Below are 23,647 nucleotides of genomic sequence, written 5' to 3' on the forward strand. Positions count from 1 at the left end.
GCATTTTGTAATTCTTTATTGAAAAGTGCTCCCGGTAAAGTTAAAAAATGTCCTATATTCAGTGAAATTGGTGGTGAAATCTTGCAAAATCAGGAGCAGTGCTGCCACACGTCTGTTAAGTGGCGACCCATATCTGGTCTCCCTCTCCATTTTTGTGTTTTTATTTTGTGGCATGGTAAGCACATTCGCCTTACAGGAAGAAGATCCTTGGTTCAAATCCCGTGGTGGGCCTGGGATCTTTCTGCATGGAGTTTGCATGTTCTCCTTGTGCATGCGTGGGTTTTCTCCGGGTTCTCCGGCTTCTTCCCACAGTCCAAAAATATGCTGAGGTGAATTGATTATTCTAAATTGCCCGTAGGTGTGAATGTGAGTGTGATTGTTTGTATGTAGCCCTGTGACAGACTGGCAACCTATCCAGGTTGTCCCCTGCCTTCGCCCGAGTCAGCTGGGATAGGCTTCAGCACCCCCTGTGACCCGAGTAAGGATAAAGTGGATGATAGAGAATGGATGGATGGATGGATGGATGGATTTTGTGGCATTTCATTTTTTATAATTTTTTTTAAGGAATTAATAATTGTTTTTTTATGTTTTTATATTTTTTTAATTGAAATTTTATAGAAAAAGAAAATTAAAACAAGGAAAAAATGTGATACTTTATTGTCTTGTTTGGACTAATTTTTGACACAGTGTGACAGAATAGAATAGAATAGAATCGAATGGTCAAAAGGTTGTGAGAACAAAAACCCTCTGCAATATTATTTACATGCCATATGATACAAAGCTGCATCTTCTTGCTGTAGCTAATTGCTTTATTGCATTATTTTTACACGACATATTACACAAGAGGAAATATCTTCTACCAGGAAGTGATTTAAACACTGTAAAGTGAAACAATAATGATTATTTAGATTTTAAATGATAGTCCAGGGTGGATAAGTTCTGGTGTACACTATTAGAGAAGCAAAAGCTGATTTAAATTCAGTTTCCAACAAACCTGTTGAAGTGGATCTGACGTTCAGTGGAATGTAACATTATGTGTGAATAGGAGGGGGAGCAGGCGACTCGCTCTGTTTGTCTCACATTTGAAAATAAAGTTAATTTGGTATAGCTCGTCGAATGGGAGCATTTATTTTTTAGATTATTTTAGTAATGTTCATTCTATAGATGGGAGGACTTGTTGCTACATGTTTTGGTGAATCTGTCCTTCTGTCGCTCCTAGTATGATCCGTTGAACTGTTAGTTTCACTTTGGGTTTTGGCGGTTCACAAACATGTAGCAAAAATGTCACAGGGTCAACTTTTATATAGTGTTTTTGTTCTTGGAGTCTTTCATGAAGGTAAGAAGGAATGAGTAACTGGCGTTCTTTTCTTTTTTTTACATGAATCGATCATTTATTGATTATAGACTGCATGCCTGTGGTTGCTTTGTGTTCATGTGGAAGTACACGCTGCTGCGGAGGTATGTGATTTATTTCAAAAAAACAATCTTAACAAATCAGACATCAACTCTGACTTACCTGTTACACTTAATATTGAAGTGATGTTGATATTTAATAGGTTTGGTGCACAAACACACACATGCATATAAACTTTATTCATCGGCCTGTTATTATTAGAATTATTTTGACGCCCACTTTTGCAACAATGACAGACAACGCTGTTCTGTCTTTGTTTCTGGTGTTGATGGTCTTTTCAAAAGGTGAGAGAAACAAACAGTTTTCTGTGCCTAAAAAAACGCATTTTCATTTTTACAGTTATTTGCTGTGGATGTGGTTGAAATAAACAGCGTCACTTGTAATAACTGTTGTTTAGAGAGTTCAGTGCCTTATTTAAATAAGGGTGTGTCCTGATCAGAACTCTGACTGCTGGAGGTGTAACTGTACACTGATGTACATCGGTTTGGAGGTCAAAGTCAGAAATGTAAAACATTAAACAGCCTCCTTTTCATAGTTTTTTTTCCTTCTTCTTTTTAAGAAATGAACCCTGGTTTACTGAACAGCAACGTGCTAACAAAGAAGTAAAATTTACAAAACCAAATTCTAATTAAAATAAATTGAATTAATACACATAAATAAATAAAAATAAATGTTCTTTCAAATAAATTGTGCAATAAATATCCATTAAGGTGTATCATTTAGAACATTAATTGTGGCTTAAGTTTGGTGTATTTGTATTCAGCTTCATACTCGAGTACTATTATGATTATTTAAAAAAGTATTATAATAAAGAAATACATAATATTTCTACGAACTCTGAGGGAACTTCATAACAACACTGGATTACTTTACATCATGTGTTTAAAACCCAAGCTTAATGAGAACTCAGGCAACATCTATTTTCTTTATTTGATTTCAGTCTGACTGCACCTTTAGAACACAGTGTCTCACTTTTTAGATTTATTTTACTTTGAAATAACCTAAAATGTTTTTTCCTGCATGCAGGTCTAACATCAGTGATCCAAACACAGCAGACTGTGGTGGCAGCAGTGGGACAAGAGGCTCATTTCAACTGTCAGCTCCTTCAACCCAAACAGGTCCTGCAGGTCACCTGGCAGAAAGTCATACCTGATGGAGAGAAGAATCTCAGCATCTGCAACCAATTCTTTGGCCAAACAGTGAATGAAGAATTCACAGACAAAGTGGAGTTCAAAAATGCTTCTCTGCAGAACTGCTCCATCGTGTTGAGGCGGGTGACGCAGCAGGATGAAGGCTGCTATCGATGCTTGTTCATCGTTTCCTCTGGAGCCTCTTTGGAAGGAAAAACTTGCCTCCAAGTCTACGGTAACAACTTTGTTGAGTTACACTTATTGAACCACCAGGTGACTCTTGAGTCTCATATAAACTAATATATTTGAGAGGAAATGTCTTTGCAACATCTTCGTTAGATCTGTTAATCCTTTGGCTGACAACCCAAGGCCTTATGGAGTGAATGTTTGTTAACTTTGTGTGTTTTCTCCTCAGAGCTACATCGACCCGTCCTCCATGTCCGAGAGTCCGACTCTGCTGGAGAGTCCGTTGTGTCGTGTTCAGCCACAGGTCGACTGCTCCCACCATGACTCTGAATGTTCCACAGCAACACCTTCACTTCTCACACAACGACACTGTCAGCGTCAACAACAACGATACAGTCACTGTCAACGTGACGGCAGTGCTGTCAGGTTTCCATGGCAACAGCATCCAGGTTGGATGTGCAGCCCGAGTGCTGTCTGGTCCTCAGATGGAGGCGTTTGTGATGATTCCTGAGATGAAACCGCCTGATTGTGAGAAACACTTTGAAATCTCACATTTATAGACTCATGATGATGTTATGATCCTGATGTCTGGTTTATTTTGTCAGGTTCAGATGACAAATCTGGACCAAAGTGGAGCGATTTCAGTAAGTTAATATTCAGATGTTGACATGTTCTAAATGTGTTTGTAATTGCTGAGTGTTTGACACCAACATTGTTCCTGTTTTCCTCAAAGGATGGCCTTTGATCATTGTGATCATTCTGGTGGTGGCTGTTTGTTGTGGTGCTGTGATCATGTCAAGAAAAAAACCTCAGAACAGGTACAGTTGTTGTCATCGCTGTGTCTCAGTTAACTGATCAAAGTTTGTGCAGATTTAAATCTTCTTAAATCCTTCCGTCTTTCACACAGGAGCCATGAGATGAAGGAGATGATTTAGTACAAAGACACTCAGAAGTGAGTCACTCTTTATTATGTGTTTTGTTACTTGAACAAAGTTGTTTAATTGTTTCTCACCCTCAGTCTTTTCTACTTTCTTGGCTAATCTCATGTTCACTGTAAGCATATTATGAATTTGGATTTTTCTTTCCAGGACTGAAGAACGTTCGAGTGCTCAAGACAACAATGGTGTCAGAAAACGGTCGCCTCCTCAAACGAATCAACAAAGCAACATAAAACCATCACTTTCAGCAGCAAGAAGACTTTATTTTGACAAGTGTTGACTCTGTGGGTGACACTAAACAAAAACAGGACTGTAGCAACAAGTTAAACCTGATCAAAACATCATTAAAACTTGAAGCATAAAAAATCCTGGTATTGAAACTGCACTGAAACGCTCAAACGACAATCGCAATTCAATAACGCTTAAAAAAAAGGGGGTAGTTGGTAATCATGTGCACTGACATTTATGTGTTGATATTTTGGAGCATTTCATTTTTTACAATATTTTTTTCAGGGAGCAATAATTGTTTCTTATGTTTTTATATTTTTTTAATTGAAAATTTATAGAAAAAAAATTAAAATGAGCCAAAAAAGTGATACTTTACTGTCTTGTTTGGACTAATTTTTGACACAGTGTGGTAAAATGGAATAGAATAGAATGACATATTGCACAATAACAAATATCTTCAACCAGGAAGTGATTTAAACACTGTAAAGTGATACAATAATGATTATTTAGATTTTAAATGATACTCCAGGGTGGATCAGTTCTGGTGTACACTATTAGAGAAGCAAAAGCTCTGTTTTAAACCTGTTGAAGTTGGAAAAATTGGTGAATGTAGTGAAGAGATTACAGAAGAGAAAAGTACTGGACTGTATGGAGCTGTCGTTATGGTTGTGTTTAATAGACTTACTGTCTGTTTAGTAGTGTTGTAATTGCTATAACATAACTGTAAAAGGCATATTTTTGGAAGGGAAAAAAAACAAAATTTTGCTGCATTATCCCACGTGACACAACCCTTGCGGTGGCGGAAGTGGCCTGACTGATTGGAAATCTCCCGGCCTGAATTTCTTTCCCAGTCCGGCCCTGGCTGGAGATGTAACTGTACACTGATGTACATCGGTTTGGAGGTCAAAGTCAGAAATGTAAAACATTAAACAGCCTTTATTTCATAGTTTTTTTTTCCTTCTTCTTTTTAAGAAATGAATCCTGGTTTACTGCAGCGTGCTAACAAAGAAGTAAAATTTACAAAACCAAATTATAATGAAAATAAATTCAATTAATACATATGTAAATAAATAAAAATAAATGTTCTTTCAAATAAATAATGCAATAAATATCCATTAAAGTGTTGCACTAAGAATGTTAATTATGGCTGAACTCTGGTGTATTCATATTCAGCTTCATACTCAAGTATTATTATGATTATTAAAAAAGTATTATGATAAAGAAATACTAAATATCACTGTCAGTTAACTCTGATGGAACTTTGTAACAAGACTGGATTACTTTACATCACGTGTTTAAAACCTTCCAGATTGTGTGGCAACTCAGGCAGCACTGATTTTCTTTATTTGATTTCAGTCTGACTGTACCTTTAGAACACAGTGTCTCACTTTTTAGATTTATTTTACTTTGAAATAACCGAAAATGTGTTCTCCTGCATGCAGGTCAAACATCAGTGATCCAAACACAGCAGACTGTGGTGGCAGCAGTGGGACAAGAGGCTCATTTCAGCTATCAGCTCCTTCAACCCAAACAGGTCCTGCAGGTCACCTGGCAGAAAGTCATACCTGATGGAGAGAAGAATCTCGGCTCCTACAACAAGCACTTTGGCCAAACAGTGAATGACGAATTCACAGACCAAGTGGAGTTTAAAAATGCTTCTCTGCAGAGCTGCTCCATCGTGTTGAGGCGGGTGACGCAGCAGGATGAAGGCTGCTATCGATGCTTGTTCATCACCGTCCGTGGAAGCTCTGTGGCAGGAAGAACCTGCCTCCAAGTCTACGGTAACAACTTTGTTGAGTTACACTTGTTTTACTACCAGGTGAATCTTGAGTCCCATAAAAACTAACATATTTGAGAGAAAATGTCGAAATCTGATGTCTTTGAGACATCTTCATTAGATGTGTTAATCCTTTGGCTGACAACCCAAGACCTTATGGAGTGAATGTTTGTGAAAGTTTAAGGGGTCTCAGGACTGCACTGTAGGTACCTGATAGATGGTGTTGGAGACTAAATTCTCTGTTTACAGATGGACGTTCCAGTTTAGATGACTTCCTTCACTCCTCTCTTGTTTAACCACCAGGTGACTCTTGAGTCTTACACAAACTAACTTCAAAGTGTCTGATGTCTTTGTAACAACACATTCCTTCAGTTAAAGGCAACTGGACGTCTTAGTTTTGGTTCTTGAAGATGTTTCTCCTTCATCCTAGAGCTTTATTCAGTTCTAACTAACCGACAGAGAGTCCCAGTTATATTTTGTCACCTTCATATCACATGTTTCCCACCAACAATCCAAGACTTATGTGTCTCAGGATGTAAATGTTTGTGAAACTTTGTGTGTTTTGTGTTCAGAGCTGCATGAACCCGTCCTCCATGTCCGAGAGTCCGACTCTGCTGGAGAGTCCGTTGTGTCGTGTTCAGCCACAGGTCGACCTGCTCCCACCATGACTCTGAATGTGACACAGCAACACCTTCACTTCTCACACAACGACACTGTCAGCGTCAACAACAACAACGATACAGTCACTGTCACCGTGACCGGAGTGTTGTCAGGTTTCCGTGGCAACAGCATCCAGGTTGGATGTGCAGCCCGAGTGCTGTCTGGTCCTCAGATGGAGGCGTTTGTGATGATTCCTGAGATGAAACTGACTGATTGTGAGAAACACTTTGAAAGCTCACATTTATAGACTCATGATGATGTTATGATCCTGATGTTTGGTTTCTCAGTTAGCTGATCAAAGTTTGTGCAGCTTTAACTCTTCTTAAATCCTTCCGTCTTTCACACAGGAACCTTGAGATGACAGATGTTTCAGGACGAAGAGACTCAGAAGTGAGTCACTCTGTATTGTGTGTTTTGTTATTTGGACAAAGTTATTTCATTTATTCTCACTCTCAGTCTTTTCTATTTTCTTGACTAGTCTCCTGTTCACTGTAAGCATGTTATTAATTTAGTATTTTTCTTTCCAGGACTGAAGAACCTTCAGTTGCTCAAGACAACAGTGATGTCAGAAAACGAACACCTACTAAAACAAATCAAGAAAACAACATAAAACCGTCACCTTCAGCAGCAAGAAGAATCAATGTTGACCAGTGTTGACTCTGGTGACACTAAATGGTAACAGGACTGCAGCAACAAGTTAAACCTGATTAAAACCACATCAAAACTTGAAGTGTTAAAATCCTGGTATTGAAATTGCACTGAAACGCTCAAACGACAATTGCAATTCAATAACGCTTAAAAAAAGGGGTTCTGCCTGATAGGTAATCATGTGCACTGACATTTCTCTGTATATATGTCTTGGCATTTCATTTTGTACAATTTTTAATTGTTTTTTATGTTTTTATATTTTTTAATTGAAGATTGACACAAAAATAAAATTAAAGTGAGCAAAAAGAAAGTGATACTTTACTGTCTTGTTTGGACTAATTTGTGACACAGTGTGACTAAATAGAATAGAATAGAATAGAATAGAAAGGTCGCTTTACTGTCAAACTGTCGTGAGAACAGAAACCCTCTGCAATATTATTTAAATGGCAAATGATACAAAGCTGCATCTTCTTGCTGTAGCTAATTGCTTTATTGCATTATTTTTACACAACATATTACACAAGAGCAAATATCTTCAACCAGGAAGTGATTTAAACACTGTAAAGTGATACAATAATGATTATTTAGATTTTAAATGATACTCCAGGGTGCATAAGTTCTGGTGTGCATTATTAGAGAAACAAAAGCTGATTTAAATCGAGTTTTAAACACACCTGTTGAAACGGGTGTGACTTTCAGTGGAATGTACCATTATGCGTGAAGGGAAGGGGGAGCAGGCGACTTGCTCTGTTTGTCTCACATTTGAAAAAAGTAGATTTGGTATTGCTGGTCGAATGGTAGCAATTTTTAGATTATTTTCATCGTAATGTTCATTCTATATGTCGGAGGACTCGTTTGCTACATTGTTGGTCAATCTCCCCTCCTGTCGCTCTGAGTATGATCCGTTGAACTGAAGGTGTGGCTTCACTGGAGTGTTTTCTGCAGTTCTCAGACATGCAGCAACAATGTCACATCTTCAACTTCTGTGTAGTTTCTTCATTCTTGGATTCCTTCACAAAGGTGAGAATGAGTGATTAAGTGGTGTGCCTTATTTAGGTCCGAGCACCGACGGTGCCGAGGACAGGCGGTGCAAGGGCATCGACTGTCCAAGGCACCAGCGGTGCCAAGGACCCTATTGAAACCCTTGGGTTTTTTATTTTACCGTATTTAAAATTGCACTTTTGGTGGCCTTATCATACTCCAAAACGCGTGAAAGTTGGCATGCACATCAGGACTGGCGAAAAATTTTATATTTTAACCCTTTGGAGTTGAGGCACACCATGTGGCGTCACACCTACATATTGACACGTCAGCGCTAATAGCGCTTTCCCACAGGCAGCATGTTTCAGCTACAGCTACCAAATTTGGTACACACATGCAGCACATCAAGCTTAACAAAAAAGTCAGTGACAGCCACATTCCAGACTCAACAGAAAGTGAGCTATTAGGCTTTGAATGTCAGATTTTGCCCATTTTTGATTTTTTCCTAGAGCAAACTCCTCCTCGGGGGAAACTCCAATTCCCCTCAAATTTGGTCAGTACATACAGCAGGCCTTAATGAGCAAAAGTTATCAAAATATTTCGCAGAAGCCTAAAGGCGTGGCTGTGGCAGCCTCTGGAATTTTGATCCTTCGCCATGACACATCAGGTGCTGTGTAAATGCCCTGAACATGCTCCAATCTGCCTGACACTATACATGTATGATCAGAGTCCTGTCCTGATCACATCCAGATGATGAAATACATTCACAGTCAGAGCGCCACCTGCTGGCAACAGGAAATGTTATTTTTTTTATACTTTGATGTACTATTCTTAGCCTGTTGCTCAGATTGACCTGAAATGTGGTGACATAAGCCTAAACACATTGATGATGATTCTCAGTGAAAATGGTGACGTGTCTGTGGCGGTGCGGTGAATTTCAGTGCTTTATATCAATAAATGTGTGTCCTGATAAGAACTGTGGAGGTGTAACTGTACACTGATGTACATCGGTTTGGAGGTCAAAGTCAGAAATGTAAAACATTAAACAGCCTCCTTTTCATAGTTTTTTTCCTTTGTCTTTTTAAGAAATGAACCCTGGTTTACTGAACAGCAACGTGCTAAATAAGAAGTAAAATTTACAAAACCAAATTGTAATGAAAATAAATTGAATAAATACATGTAAATAAATAAAAAATAAATGTTCATTCAAATAAATATGGCAATAAGTATTCATGAAAGTGTAGCACTAAGACCGTTAATTATGGCTGAGCTGTGTATTTGTATTCGGCTTCATACTCTAGTATTATTGTGATTATTAAACAAGTATTATAATAAAGAAATACTTAATATCACTGTCACTTTGAGGGAACTTTGTAACAGGACTGGATTACTTTACATCACGTGTTTAAAACCTTCCAAGTTAAATGAGAACTCAGGCAACATCTATTTTCTTTATTTGATTTCAGTCTGACTGTACCTTTAGAACACAGTGTCTCACTTTTTAGATTTATTTTACTTTGAAATAACCTAAAATGTGTTCTCCTGCATGCAGGTCAAACATCAGTGATCCAAACACAGCAGACTGTGGTGGCAGCAGTGGGACAAGAGGCTCAGTTCAACTGTCAGCTCCTTCAATCCAAACAGGTCCTGGAGGTCACCTGGCAGAAAGTCTTACCTGATGGAGAGAAAAATCTCGGCACCTGCAACCAATTCTTTGGTGAAACAGTGAATGACGAATTCACAGACAAAGTGGAGTTCAAAAATGCTTCTCTGCAGAACTGCTCCATCGTGGTGAGGCGGGTGACGCAGCAGGATGAAGGCTGCTATCGATGCTTGTTCATCACCGTCCGTGGAAGCTCTGTGGCAGGAAGAACCTGCCTCCAAGTCTACGGTAACAACTTTGTTGAGTTACACTTATTGAACCACCAGTTGACTCTTGAGTCCCATGTAAACTAATATATTTGAGAGAAAATGTTGGAATCTGTTTTCTTTGAGACATCTTCATTAGATGTGTTAATCCTTTGGCTGACAACCCAAGACCTTATGGAGTGAATGTTTGTGAAAGTTTAAGGGGTCTCAGGACTGCACTGTTTATAAACTAACACATAAACTAACTCCGAAGTGTCTGATGTTTTTGTAACAACACATTCCTTCAGTTAAAGGCAACTGGACGTCTCAGTTTTGGTTCTTGAAGATGTTTCTCCTTCATCCTAGAGGATATTTTCAGTTCTTACTAACTGATGGAGAATCCCAGATATATTTTGTCACCTTCAAATCACATGTGGCCCACTAACAAACCAAAACTCATGAGCCTCAGGGTGTAAATGTTTGTTAAACTTTGTGTGTTTTCTCCTCAGAGCTACATCGACCCGTCCTCCATGTCCGAGAGTCCGACTCTGCTGGAGAGTCCGTTGTGTCGTGTTCAGCCACAGGTCGACCTGCTCCCACCGTGACTCTGAATGTTACACAGCAACACCTTCACTTCTCACACAACGACACTGTCAGCGTCAACAACAACAACAATACAGTCATTGTCACCGTCACCAGAGTGTTGTCAGGTTTCTGTGGCAACAGCATCCAGGTTGGATGTGCAGCCCGAGTGCTGTCTGGTCCTCAGATGGAGGCGTTTGTGATGATTCCTGAGAAGAAACCGACTGATGGTGAGAAACACTTTGAAAGCTCACATTTATAGACTCATGATGACATTATGATCCTGATGTTTGGTTTATTTTGTCAGGTTCAGATGACAAATGTGGACCAAATCAGAGAGGTTTCAGTAAGTTAATATTCAGATGTTGACATGTTCTACACACGTGGACAAAATTGTTGGTACCCCTCAGTTAAAGAAGGAAAAACCCACAATTCTCACTGAAATCACTTGAAACTCACAAAAGTAACAATAAATAAAAATTTATTGAAAATTAAATAATCAAAATCAGCCATCACTTTTGAATTGTTGATTAACATAATTATTAAAAAAAACAAACGAATGAAATAGGGCTGGACAAAAATGATGGTACCCATAACTTAATATTTTGTTGCACAACCTTTTGAGGCAATCACTGCAATTAAACGATTTCTGTATTTGTCAATGAGCGTTCTGCAGCTGTCAACAGGTATTTTGGCCCACTCCTCATGAGCAAACAGCTCCAGTTGTCTCAGGTTTGATGGGTGTCTTCTCCAAATGGCATGTTTCAGCTCCTTCCTCATATGTTCAATGGGATTCAGATCTGGGCTCATAGAAGGCCACTTTAGAATAGTCCAACGCTTTTCTCTCAGCCATTCTTGGGTGTTTTTGGCTGTGTGTTTTGGATCGTTGTCCTGTTGGAAGACCCATGACCTGCGACTGAGACCAAGCTTTCTGACACTAGGCAGCACATTTCTCTCCAGAATGCCTTGATAGTCTTCAGATTTCATTGTACCTTGCACACTTTCAAGACACCCTGTGCCAGATGCAGCAAAGCAGCCCCAAAACATTACTGAGCCTCCTCCATGTTTCACCGTAGGGACAGTGTTCTTTTCTTCGTATGCTTGGCTTTTGAGTCTATGAACATAGAGTTGATGTGCCTTACCAAAAAGCTCCAGTTTGGTCTCATCTGTCCAAAGGACATTCTCCCAGAAGCTTTGTGGCTTGTCAACATGCATTTTTGCAAATTCCAGTCTCGCTTTTTTGAGTTTTTTTCAGCAGTGGTGTCCTCCTTGGTCGTCTCCCATGAAGTCCACTTTGGCTCAAACAACGACGAATGGTGCGATCTGACACTGATGTACCTTGGCCTTGGAGTTCACCTTTAATTTCTTTGGAGGTTGCTCTGGGCTCTTTGGATACAATTCCAACGATCCGTCTCTTCAATTTGTCATCAATTTTCCTCTTGCGGCCACGTCCAGGGAGGTTGGCTACTGTCCCGTGGGTCTTGAACTTCTGAATAATATGAGCCACTGTTGTCACAGGAACTTCAAGCTGTTTAGAGATGGTCTTATAGCCTTTACCTTTAAGATGTTTGTCTATCATTTTTTTTCGGATGTCCTGGGACAATTCTCTCCTTCGCTTTCTGTTGTCCATGTTCAGTGTGGTACACACCTTTTCACTAAACAGCAGGGTGACTACTTGTCTCCCTTTAAATAGGCAGACTGACTGATTATAGTTTGGAAACACCTGTGATGTCAATTAAATGACACACCTGAGTTAATCATGTCACTCTGGTCAAATAGTTTTCAATCTTTTATAGAGGTACCATCATTTTTGTCCAGGCCTGTTTCATTAGTTTGTTTTTTTAAATAATTATGTTAATCAACAATTCAAAAGTAATGGCTGTTTTTGATTATTTAATTTTCAATAAATTTTTATTTATTGTTACTTTTGTGAGTTTCAAGTGATTTCAGTGAGAATTGTGGGTTTTTCCTTCTTTAACTGAGGGGTACCAACAATTTTGTCCACGTGTGTAAATGTGTTTGTAATTGCTGAGTGTTTGACACCAACATTGTTCCTGTTTTCCTCAAAGGATGGCCTTTCATCATTGTGATCAGTCTGGTGGTGGCTGTTTGTTGTGTTGTTGTGATCATGTCAAGAAAAAACCTCAGAACAGGTACAGTTGTTGTCATCACTGTGTCTCAGTTAGCTGATCAAAGTTTGTGCAGATTTAAATCTTGTTAAATCCTTCCGTCTTTCACACAGGAACCTTGAGATGAATGAGATGATTCAGAATGAAGACACTCAGAAGTGAGTCACTCTTTATTGTGTGTTTTGTTACTCAGACAAAGTTATTTCATTGATTTTCACCCTCAGTCTTTTCTACTTTCTTTCCTAATCTCATGTTCACTGTAAGCATATTCATACTTTAGTATTTTTCTTTTCAGGACTGAAGAACCTTCAAGTGCTCAAGATAATAGTGGTGTCAGAAAATGGTCACCTATAAAACAAATCAGGAAAACAACATTAAACCATCACCTTCAGCAGCAAGAAGAATCAATGTTGACCAGTGTTGACTCTGGTGACACTAAATAGCATCAGGAATGTAGCAACAAGTCATAACTGGTCAAAACTACATCAAAGTTTGAAGCATTAAAGTCCTGGTACTGAAGTTATCATGTGCAATAATGACAGTGGGAAATGTGCAATAGAATTATGTGTAATAATGTCAGAGAGATATATGTAGTGGAATCTTGTGTAGCTGTGACAGAGGATAAGTGCTGTATAACAATGTGCAAGAGTGATAGAGAGATCTTTGCAACATATCCATCCATCCATTCTCTATACACCGCTTTATCCTCACTCGGGTCGTGGGGGGTGCTGGAGTCTATCCCAGCTGAGTCGGGCAAAGGCAGGGGACACACTGGACAGGTCGTCAGTCTGTCGCAGGGCTACATACAAACAATCACACTCACATTCACACTTATGGGCAATTTAGAGTAACCAATTAACCTCAGCATATTTTTGGACTGTGGGAGAAAGCTGGAGTACCCGGAGAAAACCCACACATGCACAGGGAGAACATGCAAACTCCATGCAGAAAGATCCCAGGCCGAGGCACAAACCGGGGATCTTCTTGCTGCAAGGCGAAAGTGCTAACCACTAGCCACTGTGCAGCCATAAATAAAGCATACATACATGTATAAGCTTACACTCAAACACCAGACATTTCTATAAAATGAATAATGAAGGGTTCTGCCTAATATGTAATTGTGTGCACTCCAGTTTTTGTGTTGGTATTTTATGCTATTACTTTTTAAACATCTTTTTTAAAGAAAGCAATAACATGAATTTGTCTGGGACACCCAATATGTGGATGCTTTACCCAGAAAAGTAATGTATCAACATTCTTCAGTGATATTTGCAGAAAGATAAACTTGTTGTTATTCCAGTGACTGCAGATACTAATAGAAACAACCATAATGCCCATCAAACTGGAGTATTTTCCTCTTTTGGATGTAATTTATCCCCAGATGTGACTCAATGTGTGCTGCCAGTGCTGCTGAAATTGCACAACGTGACCACATGAGGTCGCTGTTTATTCAGATTTACTGACTACAAGTGGACATAAATATCTGTAAAAAAAAAAAAAACAACAAAAAACTGTAGGTTTCAGTCAATTACCTAATAGGTAATCATGTGCACTGACATTTTTGTGTCGATATTTTTGAAGCATTTCATTTTTACAATATTTTTTAAACGAGAAATAATTGTTTCTTATGTTTTATATTTTTTAATTGAAGATTGTTACAAAAATAAAATTAAAATGAGCAAAAAGAAATTGATACTTTATTGTCTTGTTTGGACTAATTTATTGACAGTGTGGCTAAATGGAATAGAATAGAATAGAATAGAATAGAATAGAATAGAATGGTCACTTTATTGTCAAACTGTTGTGAGAACAGAAACCCTCTGCAATATTATTTAAATGCTAAAGATACAAAGCTGCATCTTCTTGCTGTAGCTAATTGCTTTATTGCATTATTTTTACATGACATATTACACAGGAGCAAATATCTTCAACCAGGAAGTGGTTTAAACACTGCAAAGTGATACAATAATGATTATTTAGATTTTAAATGATACTCCAGGGTGGATCAGTTCTGGTGTACACTATTAGAGAAACAAAAGCTGATTTGAACTCAGTTTTAAACCTGTTGAAGTGGATGTGACGTTTAGTGGAATGTACCATTATATGGGAAGGGAAGGGGAGTGCAGGCAACTTGGTCTGTTTGTCTCACATTTGAAAAAAGTAAATTTGGTATTGCTCGTCAAATGGTAGCATTTATTTTTTAGATTATTTTAGTAATGTTCATTCTATAGATGGGAAGACTCGTTGCTACATGTTTTGGTGAATCTGTCCTCCTGTCGCTCTTAGTATGATCCGTTAACTGTTAGTTTCACTTTGGGTTTTGGCGGTTCTCAAACAGTTCTCAAACATGCAGCAGCAATGTCACATGGTCAGCTTCTGTATATTTTTTTTGTTCTTGGAGTCTTTCAGAAAGGTGAGAAGGAGTGATTAACTGGTGTGCTTTTTGTTTTTTTGTTTTGTTTTTTTACATGAATCGATCATTTATTGGTTTTAAACTGCATGCCTGTGGTTGCTTTGTGTTCATGTGGAAGTACCAGTGTTGGGCAAGCTACTTGGAAACTGTAATGAGCTAAGCTACCAGCTACTCCGTGTTAAATCAAGCTTTACTACACTGAAGCTATGACCCATAGAAATGTAGCAAGCTCAGCTACAGCTATATGGCCAAAGTAGCTTAATACATTCAAGTTATTTTTTTTTTCTTACCAAAAAATTTCAGGGACTAATGAAGTCAGTCAAACGGAAACAAGAAAATGCTGACTTGTTTATTATTAAACCATCATTTTTGTTTTCAGTGCTCCAAACGTAGTAAGTTGATACACTGAGGAATATGTGGAGCTATATTTAAAATGAATCAGCCTTTTTATATTAGAAATCATTGTTTTGATTTTCTTTTTAGTTTGTATTGCAGACATAATGTATCTGATTATTAAGTAGCAGTAGCTTATATTAACACACCACTTACATTGGAGGGTATAATAGGTTACATTTGATATCATTTCCATATAAAGTAAGCAATATTATAGGAAGACAATATTATACATAATTTGGGTATTCACGTTGGGTATTAAATCAAGTTTTATTTCTTAAGTCTAATATCTATGTAAAATCATTCAATGCTTTCCCAAAGTGCTGTATCCACTACTACTTAACTCAGTTTTGGTCTTGAGTGTAAGATTAAGATATTTAATCATTTATGCCATCACTTTTGTTACCCTTTCTGTTATTTTTTTTTCAGTCATTTGCTCATTAGTGTTAACAGTAATACTGAAGAAGACAGATTTTGGTTTTACTGTTACCTCGTTTTCTCCCATACCTCTTCCCTCCTATATGTATCAGTTTATTTAATCCCCCAATTTATACATATTCACACACTGCCACCACAACCTTACGCTTAATTTAATTCATTTACTGCCACGCGAATTTTAGATGTTGAAAAGTAGCTCGTTTGTGTATGCATCTTAGTATTCTACTGCGGTCAAGTGAGGCGCCCGCACTCTGGGCGTTGCGCGTCTCTTCCGTGTAATACGGTAATGCGATCACAGGCGCTGAGGAGCCAGGCTGAGAGACGTCCGCTGCAAATACATGCTGTTATACAGATTTTGACTGTCCATATCTGGAAATCTTTAGGCGGTGACAAAGATCTCTCACTGTGGCTTTGTCAGGGGTCATCCCAGCTACCACCACGTACAATATCACCTGATTTTACTGTAGAATTCTAGAGAAAATTAATGTCAAAGTATGCTGCAGTTTCAATCGTCTACGTCCAGAATTGCTGATTTTGACTGTTCATATCTGGAAATCCTTAGGCGGTGACACAGATCTGTCACTGTGGCCTTGTCAGGGGTCATCCCAGCTACCACCACGTACAATATCACCGCTTGTATACCCGCTTCTATTGGTCGACACAGACATGTCGGCGTTTGGAGAGGATGTCACTATCTGATCCTTAAAAGTGTGAGATGAGACTGCAGCAGAGCAGAAAGCTCCGCTTCAAGCAGTTCAACATTGATCGTTTTTAATGTAGCTTTTTGCGTTCGCTACCGCGCTACATGACCAAAAGATTAGCTAAGCTGTTGAAACGTTTTTTGATTTTGTAAACAACGAAGCTATCACGTCGTTACAGAAAAATGTAGTTAAACTACTAACGACGCTATTTGTAGTGACGTTACTGCCCAACACTGGGAAGTACACACTGCTGCAGAGGTATGTGATTCATTTAAAAAGAACAATCTTAACAAATCCGACATCAACATTGACTTAGCTGTCACTGAAGTGATGTTGATTTTTAATAGTTTTGGTGCACAAACACACACATGCATATAAACTTTATTCATTGGCCTGTTATTTATTATATTTATTTTGGCGCACAATTTTTGCAACAATGGCAGACAGTGCTGTTCTGTATTTGTCCTGTTGGGGATCTTTTCTGTTGCGCTTCAGTGTCCCGCCCGCGGTACACTTTGAGATCTGCATAAGCAATTTGCTAAATGTCTGAAACTGCAAACGCGATTATACAAACACTATACGCCGATGGAAAGCTTAGATTCTCATGAATCTGCCGGTATAAACCACTTTCAGACGTGATTACCACAGCGGGTAATATAAACACATTTGTCCGACAAACAACGAATATCCATCCATCCGTTCTCTATACACGGCTTCAACGCACACAGCGCGACTCACATTTCCGGGTTCATTATTACACACAGATGAAAATATTCCACAAAAAACGGCCATAATCCAATCTTAGACGTCCAGACGACACAAGCCAGTAAACTATTTTGTCCAAAACATGTCTTGAAGACGGTATATAATCCACGAATAGGTCGTTTTCGAGGAAATGCACCTCGCGATGCGCGTCCAATATTCCCTGTATTTCTCGTCATATTTTTATTTACAAATAGAATATTAGCGATTTTTTGTACTGAAAATGGCTGGAATTGAATGCAGCTTTAACCACTGGCGACAAAATATCCTCTCCTTGAAATGTGCAGTCATGTTGCCAGTAGTTTAAAACAATGATTCATTTGGAAACCACCCTAAAACTTACCTGAGAATTATATCGTCCATGAAAGTAGGTTCGCTCGATACGTGTCACTCACTTGAAATGTGTTTATTCTGACTTTCTCGCATTTCCGCGCATCTTTCAAGCAGACCTGTCAATCAACTGGAGTGCCACAGAGGTGTTAGCAAAATTTTCCTCTGTATGACCCGCCCTACTCTGCCTCTGATTGGCTCATCCCTAAAGTTAACCAATCGAATCAGTGAAGGTAGCATGTACCAGCCAATTACAGGCAGAGGAGGGTTGTTCATGGCTTCATCATCCTTAAGGAAAAGAAGGCTACCTGGCACACAGATATTACTGAATGATGCGCACCAGGGAGCATTAGAAGTGGGTATACGCAATGCTAACTGAAAAATAAGTGGGTATACGCCGTATACCGCCGTATACCCTGGACTACACCACTGTGCTGGAGGTGTAACTGTACACTGATGTACATCGGTTTGGAGGTCAAAGTCAGAAATGTAAAACATTAAACTGCACCTTTTTCATGTTTTTTTTAAAAAAAATATATACTGTATGTATTTTTTTTTCTTTAAAAATTTAATCCTGGTTTACAAAACAGCAACCTGCTAATAAAGAAGTAAAATTTACAAAAAAAATCAATTGAATTAACACATGAAATAAATAAATGTTCTTTCAAATAAATAATGCAATAAATATCCATTAAGGTGCAGCACTTACCACATGAGCTGTGGCTGAACTGTGGTGTATTTGAATTCAGCTTCATTCTCAAGAAATACTTAATGTCACTGTCAGTTAACTCTGAGGGATCTTCATAACAGGACTGAATTACTGACATGTGTTTGAAACCTTCCAGATTGTGTGAGAACTCAGGCAGCATTGATTTTCTTTATTTGATTTCAGTCTGACTGCACCTTTAGAACACAGTGTCTCACCTTTTATATTTATTTTACTTTGAAATAACCTAAAATGTGTTATCCTGCATGCAGGTCTAACATCAGTGATCCAAACACAGCAGACTGTGGTGGCAGCAGTGGGACAAGAGGCTCAGTTCAACTGTCAGCTCCTTCAATCCAAACAGGTCCTGCAGGTCACCTGGCAGAAAGTCATACCTGATGGAGAGAAGAATCTCGGCACCTGCAACCAATTCTTTGGCCAAACAGTGAATGACGAATTCACAGACAAAGTGGAGTTCAAAAATGCTTCTATGCAGAACTGCTCCATCGTGGTGAGGCGGGTGACGCAGCAGGATGAAGGCTGCTATCGATGCTTGCTCATCACCGTCCGTGGAAGCTCTGTGGCAGGAAGAACCTGCCTCCAAGTCTACGGTAACAACTTTGTTGAGTTACACTTATTGAACCACCAGTTGACTCTTGAGTCCCATGTAAACTAATATATTTGACAGAAAATGTTGGAATCTGTTTTCTTTGAGACATCTTCATTAGATGTGTTAATCCTTTGGCTGACAACCCAAGACCTTATGGAGTGAATGTTTGTGAAAGTTTAAGGGGTCTCAGGACTGCACTGTAGGTACCTGATAGATGGTGTTGGAGACTAAATTCTCTGTTTACAGATGGATGTTCCAGTTTAACATAGATGACTTCCTTCACTCCTCTCTTGTTTAACCACCAGGTGACTCTTGAGTCTCACATAAACTAACTCCGAAGTGTCTGATGTTTTTGTAACAACACATTCCTTCAGTTAAAGGCAACTGGACGTCTCAGTTTTGGTTCTTGAAGATGTTTCTCCTTCATCCTAGAGGTTATTTTCAGTTCTTACTAACTGATGGAGAATCCCAGATATATTTTGTCACCTTCAAATCACATGTGGCCCACTAACAATCGAAAGCTCATGTGCCTCAGGGTGTAAATGGTTGTTAAACTTTGTGTGTTTTCTCCTCAGAGCTACATGAACCCGTCCTCCGTGTCCGAGAGTCCAACTGTGATGGAGAGTCCGTTGTGTCGTGTTCAGCCACAGGTCGACCTGCTCCCACCGTGACTCTGAATGTTACACAGCAACACCTGAACTTCTCACACCACGACACTGTCAGCGTCAACAACAATAATACAGTCACTGTCACCGTGACGGCAGTGCTGTCAGGTTTCCGTGGCAACAGCACTCAGGTTGGATGTGCAGCCCGAGTGCTGTCTGGTCCTCAGATGGAGGCGTTTGTGATGATTCCTGAGGTGAAACCGACTGATGGTGAGAAACACTTTGAAAGCTCACATTTATAGACTCATGATGACGTTATGATCCTGATGTTTGGTTTATTTTGTCAGGGTCAGATGACAAATGTGGACCAAATCGGAGAGGTTTCAGTAAGTTAATATTCAGATGTTGACATGTTCTAAATGTGTTTGTAATTGCTGAGTGTTTGACACCAACATTGTTCCTCTTTTCCTCAAAGGATGGCCTTTGATCATTGTGATCATTCTGGTGGTGGCTGTTTGTTTTGTTGCTGTGATCATGTCAAGAAAAAAACCTCAGAACAGGTACAGTTGTTGTCATCACTGTGTCTTAGTTAGCTGATCAAAGTTTGTGCAGCTTTAACTCTTCTTAAATCCTTCCGTCTTTCACACAGGAACCTTGAGATGAAGGAGGTGATTCAGGACAAAGACACTCAGAAGTGAGTCACTCTTTATTGTGTGTTTTGTGACTTGAACAAAGTTATTTCATTGTTTCTCACCCTCAGTCTTTTCTACTTTCTTTCCTAATCTCATGTTCACTGTAAGCATGTTATTAATTTAGTATTTTTCTTTCCAGGACTGAAGAACCTTCAGTTGCTCAAGATGACAGTGATGTCACAAAATGGACACCTACTAAAACAAATCAAGAAAACAACATAAAACCGTCAACTTCAGCAGCAAGAAAACTTTATTTTGACCTGTGTTGACTCTGGTGACACTAAATGGCAACAGGACTGTAGGAACAAGTTAAACCTGATCAAAACTACATCAAAACTTGAAGCATTAAAATCCTGGTGCTAAAATTATCATGTGCAATAATGACAGTGGGAAATGTACAATAGAATTATGTGTAATAATGTCAGAGAGATATATGTAGTGGAGTCTTGTGTAGCTGTGACAGAGGATAAGTGCTGTATAACAATGTGCAGCAGTGATAGAGGGACAGTGGTGTAGTGGTCCCTGGAGAAGTGGGTATACTCTTAATTTTCACCTTTCTTTTTTATTAGTCCAGAAAAACGCCCTCTTTTAGAAACAGTGACATAGACAACTACTCAATTTATTCAGTCATTTCTACTTGCCCACTATTATAAAATTATCATGACTTGTTTAGGAGCAGTTTGTAGTTATTACTGGTCACACAAGCAAACTGGATTAATGTAGCATGTATTTATCATGAGGCAAACATGGTGTTTCAGTTACTTTTGAACATTTATTTAAATAAAACACTTCAAATATGAAGTTGACAGTGCATCCTTGTTCATATTTCATCATGAATAAAACCTCAATATTGTTTTAAGTCGAATCTTAAACTACCTGTCCCCCATTCTTGTGTTTTTACTTACTTAAAAATCAACTACCAGCCTAGAGGTTTTCCCACATTATCCCAATCTAGCTAGCTTCAGACTTACGTTAGAATAACGTTAGCCTTTCAAAACGGTAGTCAGACTCGGCCCGACACTCAGTTTAACTCGTTGCGCTTCAGTTGCGCTTCAGTGTTCCGCCCACGGTACACTTTGAGATCTGCATAAGCAATTTGCTCAATGTCTGAAACTGCAAACACGATTATACAAACACTATACGCCGATGGAAAGCTTAGATTCTCATGAATCCGCCGGTATAAACCACTTTCAGATGTGATTACCACAGCGGGTAATATAAACACATTTGTCCGACAAACAACGAATATCCATTCATCCCTTCTCTATACACAGCTTCAACGTACACAGCGCGACTCACATTTTCGGGTTCATTATTACACAGATGAAAATATTCCACAAAAAACGGCCATAATCCAACCTTGGACATCCAGATGACACAAGCCAGTAAGATATTTTGTCCAAGACATGTCTTGAAGACGGTATAAAATCCACGAATAGGTTGTTTTCAAGGAAATGCACCTCGCGATGCGCGTCCAATATTCCCTGTATTTCTCGTCATATTTTTATTTACAAATAAAATATTAGCGATTTTTTGTACTGAAAATGGCTGGAATTGACTGTACCTTCTAGGGCTACTTATGGCTTTGTAGCTTGCCTTGGTCCCCAGCTTTTATCGGTTTGTGTGCACTTTTTCTTTGTTTGTATGCCTTTGTTCATTTATGTTAGGGTGACCATACGTCCTCTTTTGCCCGGACATGTCCTCTTTTGAGAGGCTGTCCGGCCTGTCCGGCCGGCGTTTATAAAGTCCTTCAAATGTCCGGGTTTTTGATCTTGCCCAGCTTGAGCGCGTCACAGACCAGTGTATTTATCATTCACGTTGAATGGTTCCTTTGGAAACACGCTCTGAGAGGCGGAGTTTGAGCCGAGGCGCTCCACACTCACTCACTCCTCGCAGGCTGACAGGCAGGTAGGCACACTGCGAGAGAACACTCGAACCGAAAGAAAATGCCGAAACGCAAATGTCATTTCACTGATGAAATGCGAAAAAAGTACCCCTGTTTTCGTCCGGGTCGTGTCAAATGGGAGGCAGAATGTACAGTCTGCAAAGCTGGGACTGATGTCTCTGTAGCTAATAAGAAAAGGAAAAAGAAGGAAAAAAGGACTGTTGAGTTGAGGCATTATTTCTATCTTTTTTTCATTTGCCATTAGACACATTATTTTGAAGAATAGGCTACCTCTCTTTTTTCTTTTTGTTTAATATTTTGAGGCATTATTTCTATTTTTACATAATTGATAATTGGGAGGTTATTTTGAAGAATGGTACTCTACCTCACTTTTCCTAAGTAAGGTGTAAGTGTCAGACTTAAGAGAGATGATTATTTCTTATTTTGTTAAACATCTGAATACATGTGTTCCTACACAACTTGAGTCAATAACTATTAAAGACTAGAGCATGCCATATTTGTATGTGACTGATTATATTGTTTAGGAGAATTGCTTTAAATTAATAAATATATTATTTATAAAGCAACTGTTTGTGAGTGTTTTGGGCTATTTTTCTGTATATCCAGGTAAAGTGTTCTTTTCTGGGGAATTCAGAATATCTGTTTAACTAAGTTAGAAGCACAGAAAGCCACCTGACCCACGGAAAACCCCTAAAAATGGGGGGTGAAAATTTTTCGCGTGCAAGCTGGAAGTGTGTCCTCTTTTCAGAGAAACAGAATATGGTCACCCTAATTTATGTTATTTGTAATTTTTTTTAGCCTGCTAATGGGACTCAAGACGGCCGTATGGCTGTAATCTGTCACATTTATGCTTAAATGTTCATTAATGCGAACTGTCCCTTTTGAATACATAAAACATACATACATGTATAAGGCTGCACTCAAACACCAAACACATTCCAATAAAGTGAATAATAAAGGGTTCTGCCTAATAGATAATTATGTGCATTCTAATTTTTGTGTTGGTGTTTTGTGCTATTAAATTTTTTACCAACTTTTTTATAAAAAGAAAATAACGATGACATGAAATTGTCTGGGACATGCCAAACTTTTGAATGGTAGTGTATCTACCAGATGGGACTCAATGTGTGCTGCAAGTGCTGCTGAAATTGCACAACGTGACCACAAGAGGTCGCTGTTTATTGAGGTTTACTGACGATAAGTGGGCATATATATCTGTTAAAAAAAACTGTAGCTTTCATTCAATTTTAATGTGATTGTTTTCACATCTAGTAGGATGAAGGAATTGAGGTGCTTCTTGCAGGTATCAGAATATGGTTTGATTCATATTATGCATTTTTCTTGAACTAACGAAAGTGAAAGTAAACTGAGGCTGTTCCACTGTGCGTAAATAGAGGGGATATTCATACATATGTACTGGAAAAATGCTTTTTTTTTTTAGAGTGAAATGGCAAATGTATTAAGAGTAGCAGATTAAATCAAATGAATTAAAATTCATTTTGTAAGTTTCATACAATCATTTTTTGTCACATGAGTCACTTTTTACATTGTTGTCTTCATGTCCACACCC

The 23,647-nt window shown here is 38.7% G+C and overlaps 2 protein-coding genes and 1 pseudogene across 6 annotated transcripts in view; all 3 read left to right on the forward strand.

Moving 5' to 3' along the window:
• LOC127532145 (OX-2 membrane glycoprotein-like) overlaps window positions 1–7,036 on the forward strand; it is a 24,910-nt gene extending 17,874 nt beyond the window's left edge. For 2 of the 4 annotated variants that reach the window (XM_051943157.1, XM_051943161.1), the window contains one exon: window positions 6,861–7,036. The gene's annotated coding sequence lies outside the window, so the exon portion shown is untranslated. Of the gene's footprint in view, window positions 1–2,440; window positions 2,581–6,860 lie in introns of those variants that run through there. The other 2 variants (XM_051943159.1, XM_051943162.1) reach the window with 2 other exon arrangements.
• The window catches only part of LOC110971082 (uncharacterized), a 37,593-nt pseudogene extending 23,522 nt beyond the window's left edge, over window positions 1–14,071 (forward strand).
• Window positions 5,300–23,055, forward strand: LOC127532144 (OX-2 membrane glycoprotein-like). 2 transcript variants are annotated; one of them, XM_051943156.1, is made up of 7 exons: window positions 5,300–5,430; window positions 18,629–18,875; window positions 19,450–19,749; window positions 19,827–19,865; window positions 19,955–20,039; window positions 20,129–20,173; window positions 20,311–23,055. In XM_051943156.1, the coding sequence occupies exons 2-7, from the start codon at window positions 18,755–18,757 to the stop codon at window positions 20,438–20,440; spliced, it is 720 nt and encodes a 239-aa protein (XP_051799116.1). In that variant the 5' UTR covers window positions 5,300–5,430; window positions 18,629–18,754; the 3' UTR covers window positions 20,441–23,055. The 2 variants fall into 2 exon arrangements, with proteins under 2 accessions (XP_051799116.1, XP_051799115.1); XM_051943155.1 differs by lacking the exon at window positions 5,300–5,430 and adding an exon at window positions 14,803–14,934 and having other exon boundaries at window positions 18,537–18,875.
• Window positions 23,056–23,647: the final 592 nt, after the last annotated feature.

The sequence above is a fragment of the Acanthochromis polyacanthus genome, chromosome 22 (assembly GCF_021347895.1).
Source record: "Acanthochromis polyacanthus isolate Apoly-LR-REF ecotype Palm Island chromosome 22, KAUST_Apoly_ChrSc, whole genome shotgun sequence".
In the NCBI taxonomy this organism is placed as follows: Eukaryota; Metazoa; Chordata; class Actinopteri; family Pomacentridae; genus Acanthochromis; species Acanthochromis polyacanthus.